Source organism: Molothrus aeneus, chromosome 8, assembly GCF_037042795.1.
Source record: "Molothrus aeneus isolate 106 chromosome 8, BPBGC_Maene_1.0, whole genome shotgun sequence".
In the NCBI taxonomy this organism is placed as follows: domain Eukaryota; kingdom Metazoa; phylum Chordata; class Aves; order Passeriformes; family Icteridae; genus Molothrus; species Molothrus aeneus.
In genome coordinates, this window is record NC_089653.1 from 29,562,318 (window position 1) to 29,579,401 (window position 17,084).

The window sequence follows — 17,084 nt, forward strand, 5'->3', positions numbered from 1 at the left end:
GAGGAAGTTTTATGGTAAACTGCAAATCAGATCTAGTAATCCACCCACTGTCTTACAGGATATTCTGCCACACACATGTAGGAGGCTCATACACACAAGGTCTCAATATATGAACAGTCCTTTTTTTTTTTAAACCAAGACCTCAAAAGGAAATAAAAAGGATTTTACTAGGTTTTTTTTCTTCAAAGAAACTTCACACATTTCCAGATTCTTAAAATAGTTTTCTTTCTTCTCAGTAATTCTGAGGTATATCTTGAATCATACATTTGAGACAAGACACTTCCCAAACTTCAATTTGTTCTTGACTTCCACAAGAACAAATAAAAGAATAAATGCAAACAGTCTAGCAGCTTCTTCAAAAAAGATCACCGATTTTTTTCTTGCTTATATGACAGAAATTGCAAATACAACATGGACAGTCTTAATGATATGGTTTTACTGCCTGCATTGGAATAGCCACAGGTAAAAAAATCTAACCAGAATTTCTTTCTAATCACCACAAACCAGATCAACTTGACCATGTGCATATTCTTTTGCATTTCAGGAACACTTCCCAAATTCTAAATTCCAAAAATACTTAAACAGCTTTATTAACTCAATGTAGTCAGTGTCTGATCCCTGTTTCCAGGTTCTGTTGATTCAAATTAAGGGATGAAAATCCTGCTGTAATTCTGAGAGGATGAAGACAAATTTTCCCTGTCTAACCAAAAAGCCTGAATTGTTGTGGCTTTGCTCCAAATGGGACAGAAAATACAGAATGTGCTTATGTTCACGTAGAGCTGAAAGAGAAGTAGGTGTGGTTTAGCAACCAGCTTTTAGGCATTCAAGGAAAATAGCAGCAGGAAAAAAATAACAAAAAATAAAAAGCACGCACATAAAAAAAAGCAAATAAAACCCAAGCCACCCCAAAACTCTACCTTCAGCCAACTGGTTTAGAGGTTGGTCCCAGTGACTGAGGCAAACATTTGTTTTTGCTCACTTCAGCAGAATGTTTTCCCATAAGGAAGTCTCGAGTCTACAAACATCACCTGTCTGCAGTCCTGGTTAGAGCAAGATTAAGATGTTCTATGGGAAGTCTGAGCTCTGAACATGACTTACTCATTGAGCTGAAGAGTTTTAATCCTCTGCTCTAAACCCTAGCCTCTACCCATGTGAAATAGTGACATCTCTTAGGCTGCTGAGACAGAACACAATGTCTCACTGCTGAAAGCAGTCCCTGACAGCTGTAAACCAAAAGTGAAAAAATATTTGTATCTGCTGTAAATTCTAGGCAAGAGAGATGCCTAAGGTTTATCCTCATTCCTCCAGTTAAGGTTTAAAAATGCTCAAACTGCAGAAGTTTCTCCTCAATCTACATTTATCGAGTCACTTCTGACAAGACAGAAGATGCTCCAATTCACAGCCTGAGAGCTCAGGCTTAGCAGTAGCATTTTCAAAGCTGAGATGACTGCCAGCTCACCCTGAAGCTGGTTTGCAGAGAGCTCAAGGACTGCAGTGCTGGGGAGGGCACAAATGGACCCAGGGACACACCATGGCCATGCACTTGCCAGCTGTCCCCCAAGCAAAGATGACACCGCAGGCAAGTCACAGCATTTTATTTATAGAGCCACACTGTAAACAGGATAAAGTAACACAGAAGCTCAGTCTGGACATGACCTGTGGCACCACTGATGACAAAGGAAGGGTTTGTGAGGTTAATTAACAGGAAAGATTCCTGCACTTTCCAAATCCTGCAGCACTCCTGGCACGTTACACTTAAGACTTGAGATTACATTTGATAGAAGCAGCTGCTCAAATGATGAATTTGAACTTTCTCTAATTTGCTCTTCTTTCAGAGGAACAAAAGAATAGAAAAAAAATCAGAGTTTTTGCAGAATTGTTTTAGAACAATACCACTGCCTAACGCTGCTGTTCCCACCCCACCTCCCTTTCTAATTCACTGGGCTCTTTGCTTGGAAACATTAGGCTTGTTTTGTTTCTTCTAACATAATTGAATCAAGTTTTGTTAGCAAGTATACGGTTATTCTTTAAAAAAACACTAAACCAACAAAACCCACACAACTGTTGAAGTTTCTGTAGTCATTTCCCCTGGTTAATTACTTAGGAACTATTTACCAAGCCAGATCATTCAGAGGTGATCCAAACACCACCAGGAAGCCTGGTGCCATGCCACCACCAGACTGGGATCTTGCATTTCTACTCTTCCTACTTGAGCTCAGGCAAACAGGAACAATGGTTTAATAATGGTTTAAACCATCTACTACACAAGTGACATTTATGAAAAAGTCCATTTTAATTTTCACTACTCAATGGGTTTCCTTTAAGATACTACATATAAAACCTATGTGACAGGATATTTTTCACAGGTTTAAGTACCATTTAAAGCATTTTACATATGTGGTAGTAGTTACTACCAGTATTACTATCTTCATTTCACTGGCAAACACCACAATCTTGTACTTAATGCCATTAGAAAAGTATATTTTAATATTTGTACACATTTTCTTCTGAGTGAGCATTTTTCATAGCAATGTTGCCATTGACACAGGAAAATATCCTGCTTAGCATTAGGTCTCAGTAAAGAAAGTCAGGAACAAAGTATGTGAGTGTTATGATTTCCATTAGATATCATCAGATAATTTCTACAAGACAGAAAGTAAGAAATAATGATTTTGAATTTACATCTCAAAGTGTCCCTGCAAGTTTTTCAGCCAGAGCAACAAAAAAACTGCCAAAAAATTAATTCCCAAGTGATTACCCTAATTTTATGCTCATCATATCTGGCAATTAATTACTGCCTTTGAGTGTGTGTAACAGTCTGATTAATTATCAGTGGCTGATCACTGTAATACACTCTGTTTCAGAGAGAGCTTTATGGCATCTGGGAAGCCTTGTACTGTACTGTATGAACTGTAAAATGTATGAACTGTACTGGTGTAGCAGAATTCCTCATGAAGCAGCTTTAATGGAGGGGACACTGCTGCTCACAGGCCATTCTCCAGCAGCACCAAACAGCAGAATTAACACGTTATAAGGTAAGTTGTATCCAATGTTAAATTGTATTAGAGCAGCTAGTAAGGGAAAAAAAAGCCCAAACCAAGCAGCTCTCCAGAGCCCAGCTCAGGGCTGAACATAATTTCTGTGGATTTTTTACCTCACAAAACTTAAGGTTTTCCCCCTCTTTCTTTTATTCTCTGCTACACCCAGCATCTGCTGGCAGTTTGCTGAGCTGTGCTTGGCCACAGACAAGCCTAAAACACTGCCAGCCTCCAGCTGGGTCCTACATGAAACAGTCCTGAGAAGACTCAACTCAGGCAGGGCTCCACAAGGGTAGGGTGTGCTTAGGGAATCAGATGTACCCAAATGGCTCTGGGCAGGTGTAGGAATCTTCATCACATTGGATCATTGCTTGTTTTCTGCATGAAAAGATGGTTTGAGATCATCACACAAAGTTTTCTGCAGTTTCACAATTCAGGGATTTAAACAGACTGGGGTGACACAAATTATCTATTAATGTAACCTAACTATGTGAGTTGCTGATTTCTCTCCATACTCAGTTCAGAAAATAAAGCTTATTAATCCTAGAAGACATGTTGCATTTAAAGTCTTTTACTATACTCTAAAGAAAAAATAATATCAAGAATACCCAAATGCTGCAACAGTTTTAAATCAAACAAGTGTGAACAGGAACTGCAAACACAGGAGCATACTGGGTGACTTTAGGCTATCCCTGCAGGAATGCAGAATAAGCAGTTTCCCACAGAAAGCCAGAACATGAAATGACCAGCTCCAACAATGAATCCAGCTGAGCTTCACCAGCACTGCACTGCTCTACCCCACTAAAACCCACTGTCCTCACCCAGGCTGCTTTTAAAAGCTTTCTGATCAAGTGCCATTTGCCAGTAAAAGATTAACTGTTTCATGCATTTAATAGATAGAAATAGGTTTGACAAAAAAGCCTCCTACATTTTTACACCCAATGAACTACTGAGAGCTGTATTAGCTACAGATCTTCACAGGTAAATTCTGTGTCCTTTTCCTTGAATTCATCTCCTTCAGGAAAACCCAGGGTTCAGTTCCATGTGACAAATGGGGGACATTAATCATACTATCTATCACAGAGTCTAAAAATCATAATACAGCCTGTAGAAGGTGGCTCAGAACAGCCAATTCCAGAGCCTGAACACACCTCCCTGCTCCAGCAGACAGGCTCAGAACCTGTCCATACATTTCTTAGAATCCACACATTTCTTAGGTGCCTACAGTTCAGGAAACTGATTAAATCCTATATGATCAATATTTTGAAATAAATTACCCCTAAAAATACTGTTTATTTCATATTTATTTAAATTAATTGAAAGCAACACAAATTAGGACAACTGAATAAAAAGATCCGTATTTGTGCACACTGAGCAGCATGATCAGTTCAAGGGCAGAGTCCAGATGAAGAGAAATGTGGTCTCAATGCTGGTGCATGCAAAACACTATCAGCTACTACATAAATCTCAGCAGATTTTCAGAGTCTTTATTCACTATCCACATGAAAGTTCACTGCAGGACTAAGATCAAGTAACTTCTAACACAAACCAGCAAAGGATTAAATGAGGTAATTTTTTTTACAGTATTATTGCACAGTGTTTTATATACTGCACAAGAAAGTAAGGACGAAAAGCTGAAGGAGGTCCTGTTTTCATGCCAGTCCAATTATGCCTATTGGATTTCCATCTGCAGCAAAGGCAGATGCTAATGACCAAAATGTATTCCTTTATCCTGTACCTTCATCCATCACTCTCTCCAACTGAGATTTTCTCTTTGCCCCACACCTCTGGTCTCCCAGTTTTTTCACTAATCCATCTCAAGTCAGTGATGTGTTAGTTCCTCACCCTTGTAGGTAAGAATAGGAAATATAAGATTTGTTGACTAACCACAGAAAAAGGCTCACTCTTTAGCTGAAAAGAATGCCACCACCTGTATGCTGGGAAATGTCTGGTACGTAGCTGCTCACTCATTACTTCTGACTTTACTATGAACAAGTTTCAAACTGGCATCCTTTCAGAATTCCATCTTTCCAGTCTGAAAACTCATGAAGTGCTGGAGCTGGGGAAGATGACTAAAAATGTTTCAAAACCCTTAGAACCAATGGATTTGAACTTGCTAGCTACATAAGATTTACATACAGCCATTGCACCATATAATTTCATACAATATGAAGAAACTTGTACTTAGTCACCCTCCAGAAATTATGTATGCCTGAGATGGAGCCCTCCCAAAAAAAAAAAAAAAAAAAAAAAACCAGTAAAAAGCTCTGCACTACCAAAATCTTCCTTCTACATGCAGCACCCTTGGAAAAAAAAAAAAAAGGAAATATTTATTTGCTGTTCTGAGGTTTGAGGTTTGGTTGTGTTCATTGTGTGTCAGGTTGCCTACAGACCCATTTATCCAATTCCTGTAAGACAAAGAAAAACTGCTTGTCCACTATTAAGATGACCTTCCAAGCATGGAACTACTGACTACAGACAGAGCTACTGAGTGAAATTATCTCCACTTTGCCATGAGCAGAACAGTCTGTGCTGGCATCATTCAGGGCAGTATCTGTGGGACAGTGAAAATCACAGTGCTGCTTTACCATCAATTTTTGCAGAGCAGAAAAGGACTCAGATCCTGCAGGGTTTTTAATGCTTTTGTACAGTAGATTGTTTTTGTACCTAAAACAGGCATGACATTAAAAACCCCAATAAACAGAACCAACAAACAAATCACCTTTCTTTCCTATCAGCAGCAGTAGGAGTGAGAACTTCAAACAGGAGTGTCTTACAGATTTAACTAGTGAGAGATTCCTATCAACTACTGTAGAAATTCACTCAAAAAGAAAAACCCTCCCTTTGCAGCAGCTACAGAGAAAGGTCTCTGGAGCAAAGACATGATCACAGTCCCAAAATCTGATTATTTCTGGTACTCCTGCCTCATCATATGAATAATACATGCTTTTTTTTTTTAATTTTATACTTTTTCCAATACCTCAATTTCCTCATTATGAAGTAATTTCTATTGTAAAACACATTTCAAATCAATATCTATTTAAATTACTTCTAGGCTTAAGTTTTGCCAAAAATAAGAATCTACTATGTAACTCTCAAATTGTATTCTATAATGGTAAATAAAAATAGGCTTGTCTAATTGTTCTTCCCAGAGAAATTCAATATAGCCTCAGCTTCCAAATAAAGCATAAAACTATTTAACATGACTAAATATATTGCAAGTGATCAGTTCTAAGGACAATTCATGCTGACAGTGGCCAGAGGAGGTCCTCTAAACACCCAATACAGAAATGGTAGAAGCAATGCTTTATGAGAATATTTACAAAGAAAAGAAAGTTATTCCTCTCTGTGGTAGCATGCATTAAAAGAAAGCAAACAGATTTTCTCAAAGCAGACTAGTATCAATACAAAATAGTTGGGTTTTTTAATGTAACAAACCAAGAAACAAAGTGTTGCCAAAATGTACAGAACTGACCCACGGCTTAAGCAGCACCTGGTCTGCTTAGATTCTGATGAACTTGTAAGATGTTTAAGAAAAAAAAAAAGGCACCTGTCAGGTTTTTTTACATCATTGCTCAAGAAACACCTGGAAGTTAAATTCTGGGAGAAGAAGCACTTTACATACACACAACAGGCTTTGTATCTTCATTATGGCAAAGTGTATTTTTACTGCTTAGCAGGAACCCAAAACTCAACTCTCCAGAATCTAAAAGCAAGATCAAGAGCTGTGCAGAAGAACAAAAATACACCCAAGTATTAAGAACAGGCTGGACACAGCATAATCAGTGTACTGATAAGCCTGAGGTGAGAGAGGGCACAGCAAGGCTGTCACCATAAGCAACTTAATAAAAGGTTAATGAGCAAGGTAGAGCTCATTAGAGAACTAACACAGATGAACCCATCACTACTGCAACAGCACCATCAAGCAAGGAGACAGACACCTGAAATAGTCCCTACTCTGTGCTCCTAAATCCTATTAACCACTTTAATAGTCACTGTTAAAAGGACATGATAAAGTTAAACCCAACATGAACAGTGTCCAAAGCATTAAAGAACTGGTTGAGTGCATACAATGAAAAACCAAAGGCTGGACTCAGGTTACAAGATAAACTCCACTTTGTGCTGATAGCATTCACTGCCCTGGTCTATTAAAAGAAATCTACATGAAAACAAGGTTGTATTAGGTTTTTCCCACATCTGAACAAGACACTGCTCTGACATACCAAAATGTTTGCAGAAAAAGCTGTTTCCCATTTCTATTATAAAGCAACAAATACGTTAATATTAAATACAAACATTTAAATATTGCTATTATCAATAGAATTGCATAAGTCCTTTATCAATTATGACAAAAAAAAAACCAACAAAACACAACAAACGCAGCCTACATTCACTGGATTTTACCAACAGCCTTACATCCAGGAATTTCCTCAAATTCTCCTATTCTATTTCACAAGATAGCAATTCCCATTCAATAGCAGAGCAGCTACAAAACAGAGTGTTTTGCCAGACACAAACACATTTATTAAAGAGACAGAGAAAAGTGATTACGTGCTATTAGAGTAAAACACAAATTACTACTTATTAGTTTAGACATAAAGCACAACCCTTCTTTTTCAATTAGTAGAGAATTGCTTTTGGGGAGAAAAATGTGTATAAAATGCTAGACAAACTTTAAATGCAGCTTCACTGCCTCTCCCTATAGACTCTGAGGAGGGCAGCAGGAATGCAAGATGCCTTTTCCTGCTTTCAAGGTACAGTTATGCAGATCACACAAAGCCTGTAGAAATGGATGATACCAAATAGGATCTTACTCATCACTGCTGTGCTGCATAAATTTTGTACCTAACTGGAAAGAATACAAAGTACTTGAGGAGTAATTTGGCTGTAGTAACAGACAGTGCACACATGAATAGACATTTTTTAAATACAGTATTTTGTAACTAAATAACAGAGGAGGCCAGGATCTGTAACAAACTGAGTTATAACATGTTCAGAATCAACTACCAGCAAAAGTTCTCTTCATATGCCATTCACCACTCAGTAACAACCTCTAGAAGCTGCCTAATATAAAAGACAAGGAAAACAGCATATTTTTATATACTAATTAACATCTTGAAACAAGATAAAACTCTTTTGTGGGCTTCAATGTGGACGCCACCAGAGAAGCAAAGTGCCCCTTTTGACCAGATAAAGGGAGAACTCCTCACACTCCAAGTACTTTTGTTTACAATTTTTGTTGCAATCGCTGTTATCCAAAGTTTTATTTACAAAGTTACTTGAGCAAGAGCAGGGAGACATCAAAAACGTTTTGAACTACACATGGAAGCAAATACTATGTACTTAAAGACATATAGGCAATAGGGAAAAAACTGGGAGAGAATGATCACATTCCACGTAGATGAGAAATTTTTAAGCTTTAAATAAGGTAAGAAGTTATTAAGCAGCTGTGAAACTCCTGACTTTCTCCTAGGTATTCTTTGCTAAGAAATACGTTAGCATACCGTAATCCCAAATCCAATGTAATCTTACAATTTAAAGCCCCACTTTTGCATTTTATCAGCAAGGGACTTGATTTTCCAAACCAGCTTTCAGTAACACCTGAACTCTCAGCTCTGCCACCCCCTAAGAATGCACTGTTACTGCTCAGCTGTTACCAAGTGTGGGGATTCACCTACCTAAATTCAGCCTGGACATGCTGGGGAAGAATTTGTGGATTTAGTCTGTGTTCCACAAAACTCTAGGCCCCTGTGGACACCCCAAGGTTCCCACCTGAAGCTGTAAATGCCATGGTATGGACAGATGGGACACCAATGAGCCAACCTTCCTTCCTGAGGACAATTCCATTCATGGGCATTGAGCCTTAGTGCCCCCTTCACAACACAGGGGTTGGAATGATACCTTCAGTACAAGGCATAAAATGTAAAGGTCAAAAGCACCAGAGCAGGGTTGGACACTTTCACTGAGCACAGTAGGCTACCAGCCCACTATCCAGTGGGAAAATCAGCTATGATACTGCTTTTTCCTCTGAAACATTCATGGATTCCCAACTCCTTTAACCACAAAGAACATTTTAAGTTAACAGTTAATTCTTCTTAGTTTTAGAATTATTTATGCTTCATATATCATTCTGAGTGTCAGTTACCTTCTATCATCACACTGCTCATTTCTGTTTTGGGCTCTGCACTCTGCTTCTTTCTTTATTGGCCCCTCCAGTCCCTCATCACACAAGCCTCATTCGTTCTTTATGGTGGCAGAAAGTTTGAGAAACACGTGGAAAACTGAGTGGTCTCCAACTAAATGGTGAGAACACCTCACTGTCCACGTGCGTATCTCAGAGGCAAAGTGAAGATGTCTGCCTTCATCTGCTGGAGGGGAGGAGCACATCATCCATCACAGGTTGCACAGGAACCCTAAAAACTTGTCTAGGAGTGCAAAGTTCATTTGTTCTGTCTGGGTGTGCTGAGAGTGCTGACTCTGTGCTGTCCCAACCTCTCCTTCAGGCTCCTCTCCACTTTACAGCCTCACTCTTTCCAAAACAGTAACAGAATGGAAGCCAACTTGCTGTGACAGCTTCCCTGCTGGCCAGGGATTGCTCTCTTCTGGAGAGCAGTTCAGTACCTCAAAACTTGAAAGAACCACTACATTACCCAAAAAACGACTTACTGCTCTGTCGGGGCTATCCAAATCTTGGATATTTTAAAAATCCACTTTCATGAGAGCACTTATATATTCAATTGCTGGGGAAGCAGCTGAAAAGTCTTCAGAAATTACACCACTACAAAGCTAATTACACTTCAAAATTTAAACAAGCATTTTCAGTTACTCATCTCTCATGAATTTCAGGGAAAAGGCTTATTGCAGAAGAATGTTGTAAACAAACCTAAAATCCTTACTTAACACATAACAAAAGCTCAAAAGAACAAACAAAAGAGAAAGGAAACGTGGTACCCTAAGAGTGGCAAGACACAACAGAAAGGAAGCACAGTACCTGAGTACCACAGTACTTCTAAGACATTCAATATCAATATCAGCAGACAGAAACAAAGTGAATGTGCCCCTTGCCACTTCTGCTACAGAAGTATCAGTGCACATTTCATTATATTCACGATATAATGCAGTCTGGGCTGCAGTCCGTGCATTTGTAAAAGAAAACTACTACAATACCAAAAAAAAAAAAAAAACAAAAAAAAACAAACCAAAAACCCAGAAGGTCCTTCTAAGTTTCAGTTACCACAGCAGTGGTGATAGTTCTCTTATCAACTTTCAGACTTCCTCCAAAATTTACTGAGGGAATTAAGCAGGCCAGAATGCAAGCAGACTGCCTATATCATGGGATCTCAAAAATATTCCTTAGACAGTGAACTCTGCCCTTTCTTATATTAAGTAATAATCACCTCACCCCTAGAGGTAAGCAGCAGCCACAAGTCTTGCCCAGGTGGCTCACCAGCGGCAGGAGCTTGGGAGGACACCCCAAACGCACACACTCTCCATGGAGCCATCCTCCTACCTCTTCCAAAGAGGGACATCGTGCTCCTATTGTCACACACCTGACAAGATCCCCAAACTTTTCATACGTATTGATTCTGCCACTTAGTTACACCCAGATGAGGGCATAGAACAACCTCACTGTGCAAGGCTTCTTCACCTGTTATAAATGGAAAATGATCCTTCCTTTCAGGAAAGCTCCTGCCAGCAGACAAGCAATGTACCGTGCTAAACACCCATTAAGAGCAAAACAGCAACTCAGCTGCACAGCACCCAAAGTAACGCTGAGGACGCAGGCCAACTCACCTGATTTTATAATTGGGTAAGGTGTGCTTGCGCTTAATTACTTTCTTGAACTGGTTCACTATGATAGAAGTGAGCTGAGGCATGGGCCTCCCTTCAAACTGAGACTTCACCTCAAAGAGTATCACGGGGTCGTCCATAAAAGAGAAGGACCAGTGAGTGAAGGGCAGGCGTGTGAAGACCAGCTTCAGCCTCCCCATCACCCGGGAGATCTTCACGAACAGGTAGGCCGACTTGCCGAACACCAGGTCGGCATCGATGGCCAGGTGGAAGCCACCATTGTATTCCAGGTCTACCTCAAAGGCCAGCTCCTCGGGACAACCCTCCTCATTGCAGGCCACCGGCCGGATGAGCTTCACGGACTTGAAGACAGGCAGGACATCGCCGAGAGAGACCTCCCTGAGGCTGAGCCCCTCCAGCACCTTCCCTGTCATCTTGGCCTGGAGCAGCTCCTCGAACTCCACCTTGATCTTCTTGATGACCCAGTCCCTGACCAGGGCAGTGTCCCTGAGCTCCCTGAAGAGGAAGAGGAAGATGGCATTGAGGAAGTGGCACGTCTCCTCGCGGGAGGAGGGGGCTGGAGGGGGCTCCGGCTGCTGCGGCGGCGGCTGCTGCTGCTGCTTGGGGCCGGGATCGGGGCCCGGGGCGGCGGCGGGCGCGGAGGCCGGGGCCGGGCTAGGGGCTTGCTCCGCGGACGCCGGGCCGCCAGCCGGCTCCGCGCCCTGCAGGTATTCCCTGAGGCCGTGCTCGGGCGCCACGCGGGCGTAGACGATGCCGCCGTACGCTCCGTCCGCCCTGGGGGGCTCGGGCTTCCTCCTGTAGACGAGCAGGAGCTGCACCAGGAGCGTGAGGCAGCAGCCGGCCAGCGCCGAGAGCAGGATCACGTACAGCAGCGGCATCCTCGGGCCTCCGCGCTGCCCCGGGCGCGCCGCCCTCACCGCGCCGCCGCCATCGCGGGGGTCGCGCCCGCGCCCCGCCGGCGTTTAACGGCCGCGGTCGCCAGGGGCCGCCTCATCCGGGTCCCCCCCGCCGCCGGCCGAGGGGCGGGGCGGGGCGGCTGCGGCAGCCAACCAGCGGTGCCGGCCTCGCCCTCCTCGCGCTCCGATTGGCGAGCCCGGCGGGTTACGTCATGGCGCCGGGCGCCGCCGTGGCGTCATGGCGCGGCGGGCGTGTGCGCGGGGAGGGGGGGGGGAGCTGCGTGGGCGGAGCGGGGCGGGGGCGCGCGGAGGGGTCACCCGCGGCCGTGAGGGGCGGCGCGCGCGCTCCCGAGAGCCGGCCCGGGGCGCGCTCCCCAAACTCGCTCCCGAGACCCGTGCTCAGGGCGCGCTCCCCAAATTCGCTCCCGAGACCCGTTCTCAGGGCGCGCTCCCTGGAAACGCTCCCAGGGAATCCTCTCCCGGGGTGCGCTTCTCGTTCCCGCTCCCGGCCGCATGGTCCCGAGACCCTGTGCTGGGGCGCGCTCCCGAGACCGTCCCCGGGTACGCGCTCCCCTAATGTGCTCCGCGGCCACAGTCCCGACACCCGCTCCGGGCGCGCTCCCGAGGCGGCGGTGCCCGGTGCGGCGGTGCTCGGTGTGGCGGTGCGGGCAGGGGGACGCGCTGCCCCTGGGAAGGTGACCGGTGTCGGTGGCACTTGGTGGCCTGAGGAGCACCGAGGGGCGGTGACGGAAAAAGGACATTGAGCATCTTCAAAAATCGGCGGGTGGGTGGGGATTGTTTCGGTGAAATTGCTCCGGAGAGGGGCGATGACATAAAGTCTGTTTTCGTGGGCGTTGTGTGACTTCCTAGAAACCTCCGTGGTTCCTGCTGATGAGAGATGCTTTTAGCGCATTAAAAATAAAACCCAAACCCTGCCTAGATGACATTTTATCCCGCTCTGCTATTATTGGTGATGAGATATAAATCTGTTTCCGTCCCCTCCAGCTATCTACTTGTGCTTGAAAGTCGTCATTGAGTGCATGAGGTAAAAAACCCTACCAAACCCGTGGAGAAAAGGAGCATGAAGAAAAGAAAGCTGAGAGCTTTGCATGATATTTCAGCCTCTGATGTGAGTGAGATCGCTGCTGTCCTGTGGGTAGGACAAGCAAGGACAGAGGTTTCTTTTAGGACAGACTGGCTTCGATGAGATCACAGAGGAGAGCAGAGGAGGGATCTCACAGCCCAGGCTGCTCAGAACCCTTGCAGGCAGGTGACAGATGTGGGCTGTGCAGGAGGCACAGCCAGTGACAGCCCATCCAACCGGGGACATTGGACATTGCAGGGAGGATGGACATTAAAGCACTGCTTTAAAACCGCTGAGCGAGGAGAGGAAGAAGAAACGTGACATGAGGCAGGGCTACAGCATGCAGGGAAAACGTGTGACTCTTCAGAAAGGGTCATTTTGAACATTCGGAGTGGTTAATTCAGAAGAGCCATTCAAATTCGGCTTACAGAATTGTCATAGGAAGTGCCCATATTTTTACTGGAAAATATAAACATATATCCAAAAGAAACTCCTGTTATTCTAGTCCAGCAAACTCATTTAAAGGCCAGATCAAAGATGTATATACTGCTAGAGAGTGTACAGCTGTACACTGTTTTTCCAGGTGCTTCCCTTTGTCAGGGGTAGTCTTTTCTTTCAGTCTTGGAATAGAAGTTTTATGATTTCTGAAAGGCAGCAACAATTGAGACAAAAGTTACTTTAATGATTAAACTTGTTTTTTACATTCTTTTCCACTAAATACCTAGCTAAAAGTCCTTTGATTATGTTATAATGTAACGGAATAAAACTCATGCTCACATTGTTGGTTGTTTTTTTCCCCAACCTCCAGAACTGCTTAAAAATGCGAACAAGAGGAGAAGAAAATGTGAAATTTTATTACCAAGAAGATAAAAGCTCTCTTCCCCATCCCCCTTCATAAAGTGTGTGGGGTGGGAGGATTGAAAAGCTCTTAATGATGTAGTGCTGTGGTTTGAAACTAGAGATTCAGAGTATGAATTTTTTATAGGTCTTGTGACTGAAAGTTGAAATGCCTGGGTGTTTAACAGAGCACTTCTTTAGAAATGCCAGAGAGGTCATTAGTCCAACATTTGAGCTGCTCTGTTACGGGCCTTCACCGTGGCTAACACAGCCAAACGTGGTAATAATGGAAAGGTTTGGGATTTGCAACTAAATGGCTTTTCAGATAAGGACTAATCTATTCAAAAAGGCAATAGCAGCCTTGCTTTTGGGTCAGGAGGAACAGCAGGAGGATAAAAAAAAAAAAGTCATGTTGCAGATGTCTCAATTGAGTATTTTCTTCTGTTAGACAAGCAGAATAGGGAATTTGGCACATTCTGTGCACCTGATGGCAGCTTAAGAGCCTCTGAAATGTTCAGCTCAGTAATGGCTTTTCTCCTTCCCCGGGAACATTTTCAACAGGAGCTGTGTTATCTTAAAAGCCACGTTCTGAAGCAAGAGTCGGGCGTGTTTTAGCTTTTTCAATGAGAGTGGGAGAATGGAGGGAAATAACAAATGTGTTAACGTGAATACAAAACGATTGTGCAAAAATGTTATATAACATGGGATTGAAATAAAAGGAAAAGATATTTAAATTTGTCAGGTAGAGGAGAAAATGAAGATTCATTTTAATACTATCTAAAAAGGGCCTTTAAGAACATATTTTACTTTGGCTTCCATCTGGAAGGTCTTATTTGCATTTTCTGGAAGTCTAGATGAATAGAAAGGTTTATGTAGTCTCACCAATTTCACCCGGGTTACACAGAGCTTTGTAAAACTATGTAGAATGTACTCAATTGTTTACTCTTTGAATAGCTGGAAATTATTAAATGGGGCTGAAGACATGCAAAAGAAAAAGGCCTATATTTATACTGATATTTTTAAAAAGTACTAGGAATTAGTTCATTAAAGGGAAATTTTACCTGTATTTAAACAAGGAAAATACTCTTTTCATTTGTAAATCAATTTAGCACATGACGGCAGCAAATCGCTAAGTGCAGAGCTTCAAAATTAATTTCAACACTTTGTGGGAGATTTCAACAATGATAGTGCACCAAGATTGCAAAATATGTAGAGTTCCATAATTGATAATACAGAACTAGTAGCATAAATTCACAGAAGGGATATGTTTGAGGCAATTGTGCTGTTCAAAGCAAGGCGTGGTAGTGCCTTGGGAACATTTGTCTCAATTGACCTCACTCATGCCTGATCCAAGGATCACAGGGCTTTAGGAGCCTTTTCAGTGACCCCAGGCAGCAGGACCAGGCAAAGCTGCACATTTAAAGTTCATGTTGTGGAACCAAGGAAAGAAACATCCACATCACAATCTTGGAAAGACAATTACAGATGGGTGGGTTTTATTTTTTTCAGAACTGCAAAGTAGTCTAAATAGATTGTTTTTCAAAGCAGGATGTTTTGTAATGAGTGGTTTTAGTAATTTTCTTCATCACTGGAGTGGAATTGTTGCCTTCTTTTGTAATATCTGTTGGCAAAATTATTTCATTCTTTCCTAGGCCTCCTATTGTTTTTGTATTACATCTCTTAGAGACCAAAATTAGATTATCATTCTCATGGTGCTGCATGAAACAGGATTTAGAAAGTGATTAGGTAAATTCATGAGGAAAAAACAATCCATTGAAGGCTATTAAACACAAAGATTGCTGGAAGTTACACTGTGACAGACAGCTGGCAGGTGTCTTTTCTTTTTGACTGTCCTCAGGCATCTACAAATTCAGACAGGATATGCTGCACAGGATCAGGTGGTCTTTTCCAATGCTAAAGATATGCTAAAACCCGAAAAAAGAGGAAACATAGTGATTGGTACTGCTTCCAGTTCTGGTTCTGAACTCTGCCAAGAAAAGTGTTACCTTAATATCAGGCAATTCTGCATTTTATAGGTATAAACCGCTTTAAAAACACTGGGACTTTGGGTGAGATTTCCTTTGATGCCATCTGAATTCCTACTTTTGTTCTAATTCTGCCTTTGAAGGGGCAGGCTGCACTGTGAGTCTGCTCCCAGAGCTGGCAGAAAGAGCTCACCCTGTTTCTAGCTGGGCCCTGGGGAGATTTGTTCAAATTTGTCTCATGTCCCCTGTGAGCCCATTCCTTGTCCAGAGGAGAATGCATTGCTTGGGGCTCCCTATTAATTTCCAAATCTCTCAAGTACATGTCACTATTATAATCTAAATTCACCCACTCAGAATTTTGTGGGGAAAAAAATCCAGTTTGGGTGACTCAATCATATTTATGCTGTGTTAATGCTGCAGAGAACCACCAGCATTTCGTCAGCCGGAATAAATCATTGGCCCTCTTGCATTAATGCATCCATTTATCCTACTAAAAAATATGACACATGCATCCCCCAACTTCTAGTTATTTTTAAGGATGGAAGCTGAGAATTTTGGAAGGTTTTATTCCTATACTTGAAATGTCTCACTGGAAGACTTATTTTTTTTCAAGATGAGAGTGCATATTGCTTTTTGGTGGATCCTATCTGAGATATCCAACCCTCAGTTTTCAGAGATAATGAGAAACTACAGAATTTACTTTGAAATTGTGAATATTGCCTGCAGCAGGAGGAAAAAACCAAAAGAACTCCATTGGCTGAGTAAAGATGAGAATGCCCCAAATTGACACTTCTGAAAAAGAAAAACTCTGGGTCCAAGTTTGCAGATCTGGTATAATCTGTCTCACAACAGGGATGCTGTCATTTATCAATCTTACCAGCAACAAGTACAACACTTGAGTTGTTTGGTAACAGTGGCTAAGAGCCCAACCACTTTGGATCAGAACATGTTAAAACAAAAAAAGACAGTGAGGGTTTGCATCCAAGATTTAGTTTGGCCCAAATACAAACCCAGTATTTTCACTGAAGCTCATCTTTAATTATCTTTTAAAGTATGTTCTGCTTGTTTAATCAAGAGCTTAACATTTTGGATGTAAAGATGCTTTGGATACTTACTTCAAGAGGCTCATCATACTCAAGTTTAAAGTATCGTGGTTCTTAATTAGGGATTCTGTTACTATCTTACATAGACTCTGGTTTTTATTATATCATGAAGGTAGATACTCCACTTAGGAACTGTAGCTCTCAGATAACTTTTCCAAGATTTAAAAAAAAAATTAAACCAGCTATTTTAATTGTAAATATAACAAATTCAGGTTTTTAGTATTACCAGTATGCAAGGCAAAATGAAGATTTCCTTTATTCCCTGTCTGCTGTTACATCTTAAGTCCAGAAACTGTTACTTAATTCATGGATGCGGGTGAGACTTGTCA

At 42.2% G+C, this 17,084-nt stretch overlaps 1 protein-coding gene across 1 annotated transcript in view; it reads right to left on the bottom strand.

Annotated features, from left to right (window-relative positions):
• Nucleotides 1-11,728, bottom strand: part of PDZD8 (PDZ domain containing 8) — a 52,310-nt gene extending 40,582 nt beyond the window's left edge. The window contains exon 1 of the mRNA XM_066554875.1: nucleotides 10,833-11,728. Coding sequence (XP_066410972.1) covers nucleotides 10,833-11,728 — 896 coding nt within the window. The remainder of the gene's footprint in view (nucleotides 1-10,832) is intronic.
• Nucleotides 11,729-17,084: the final 5,356 nt, after the last annotated feature.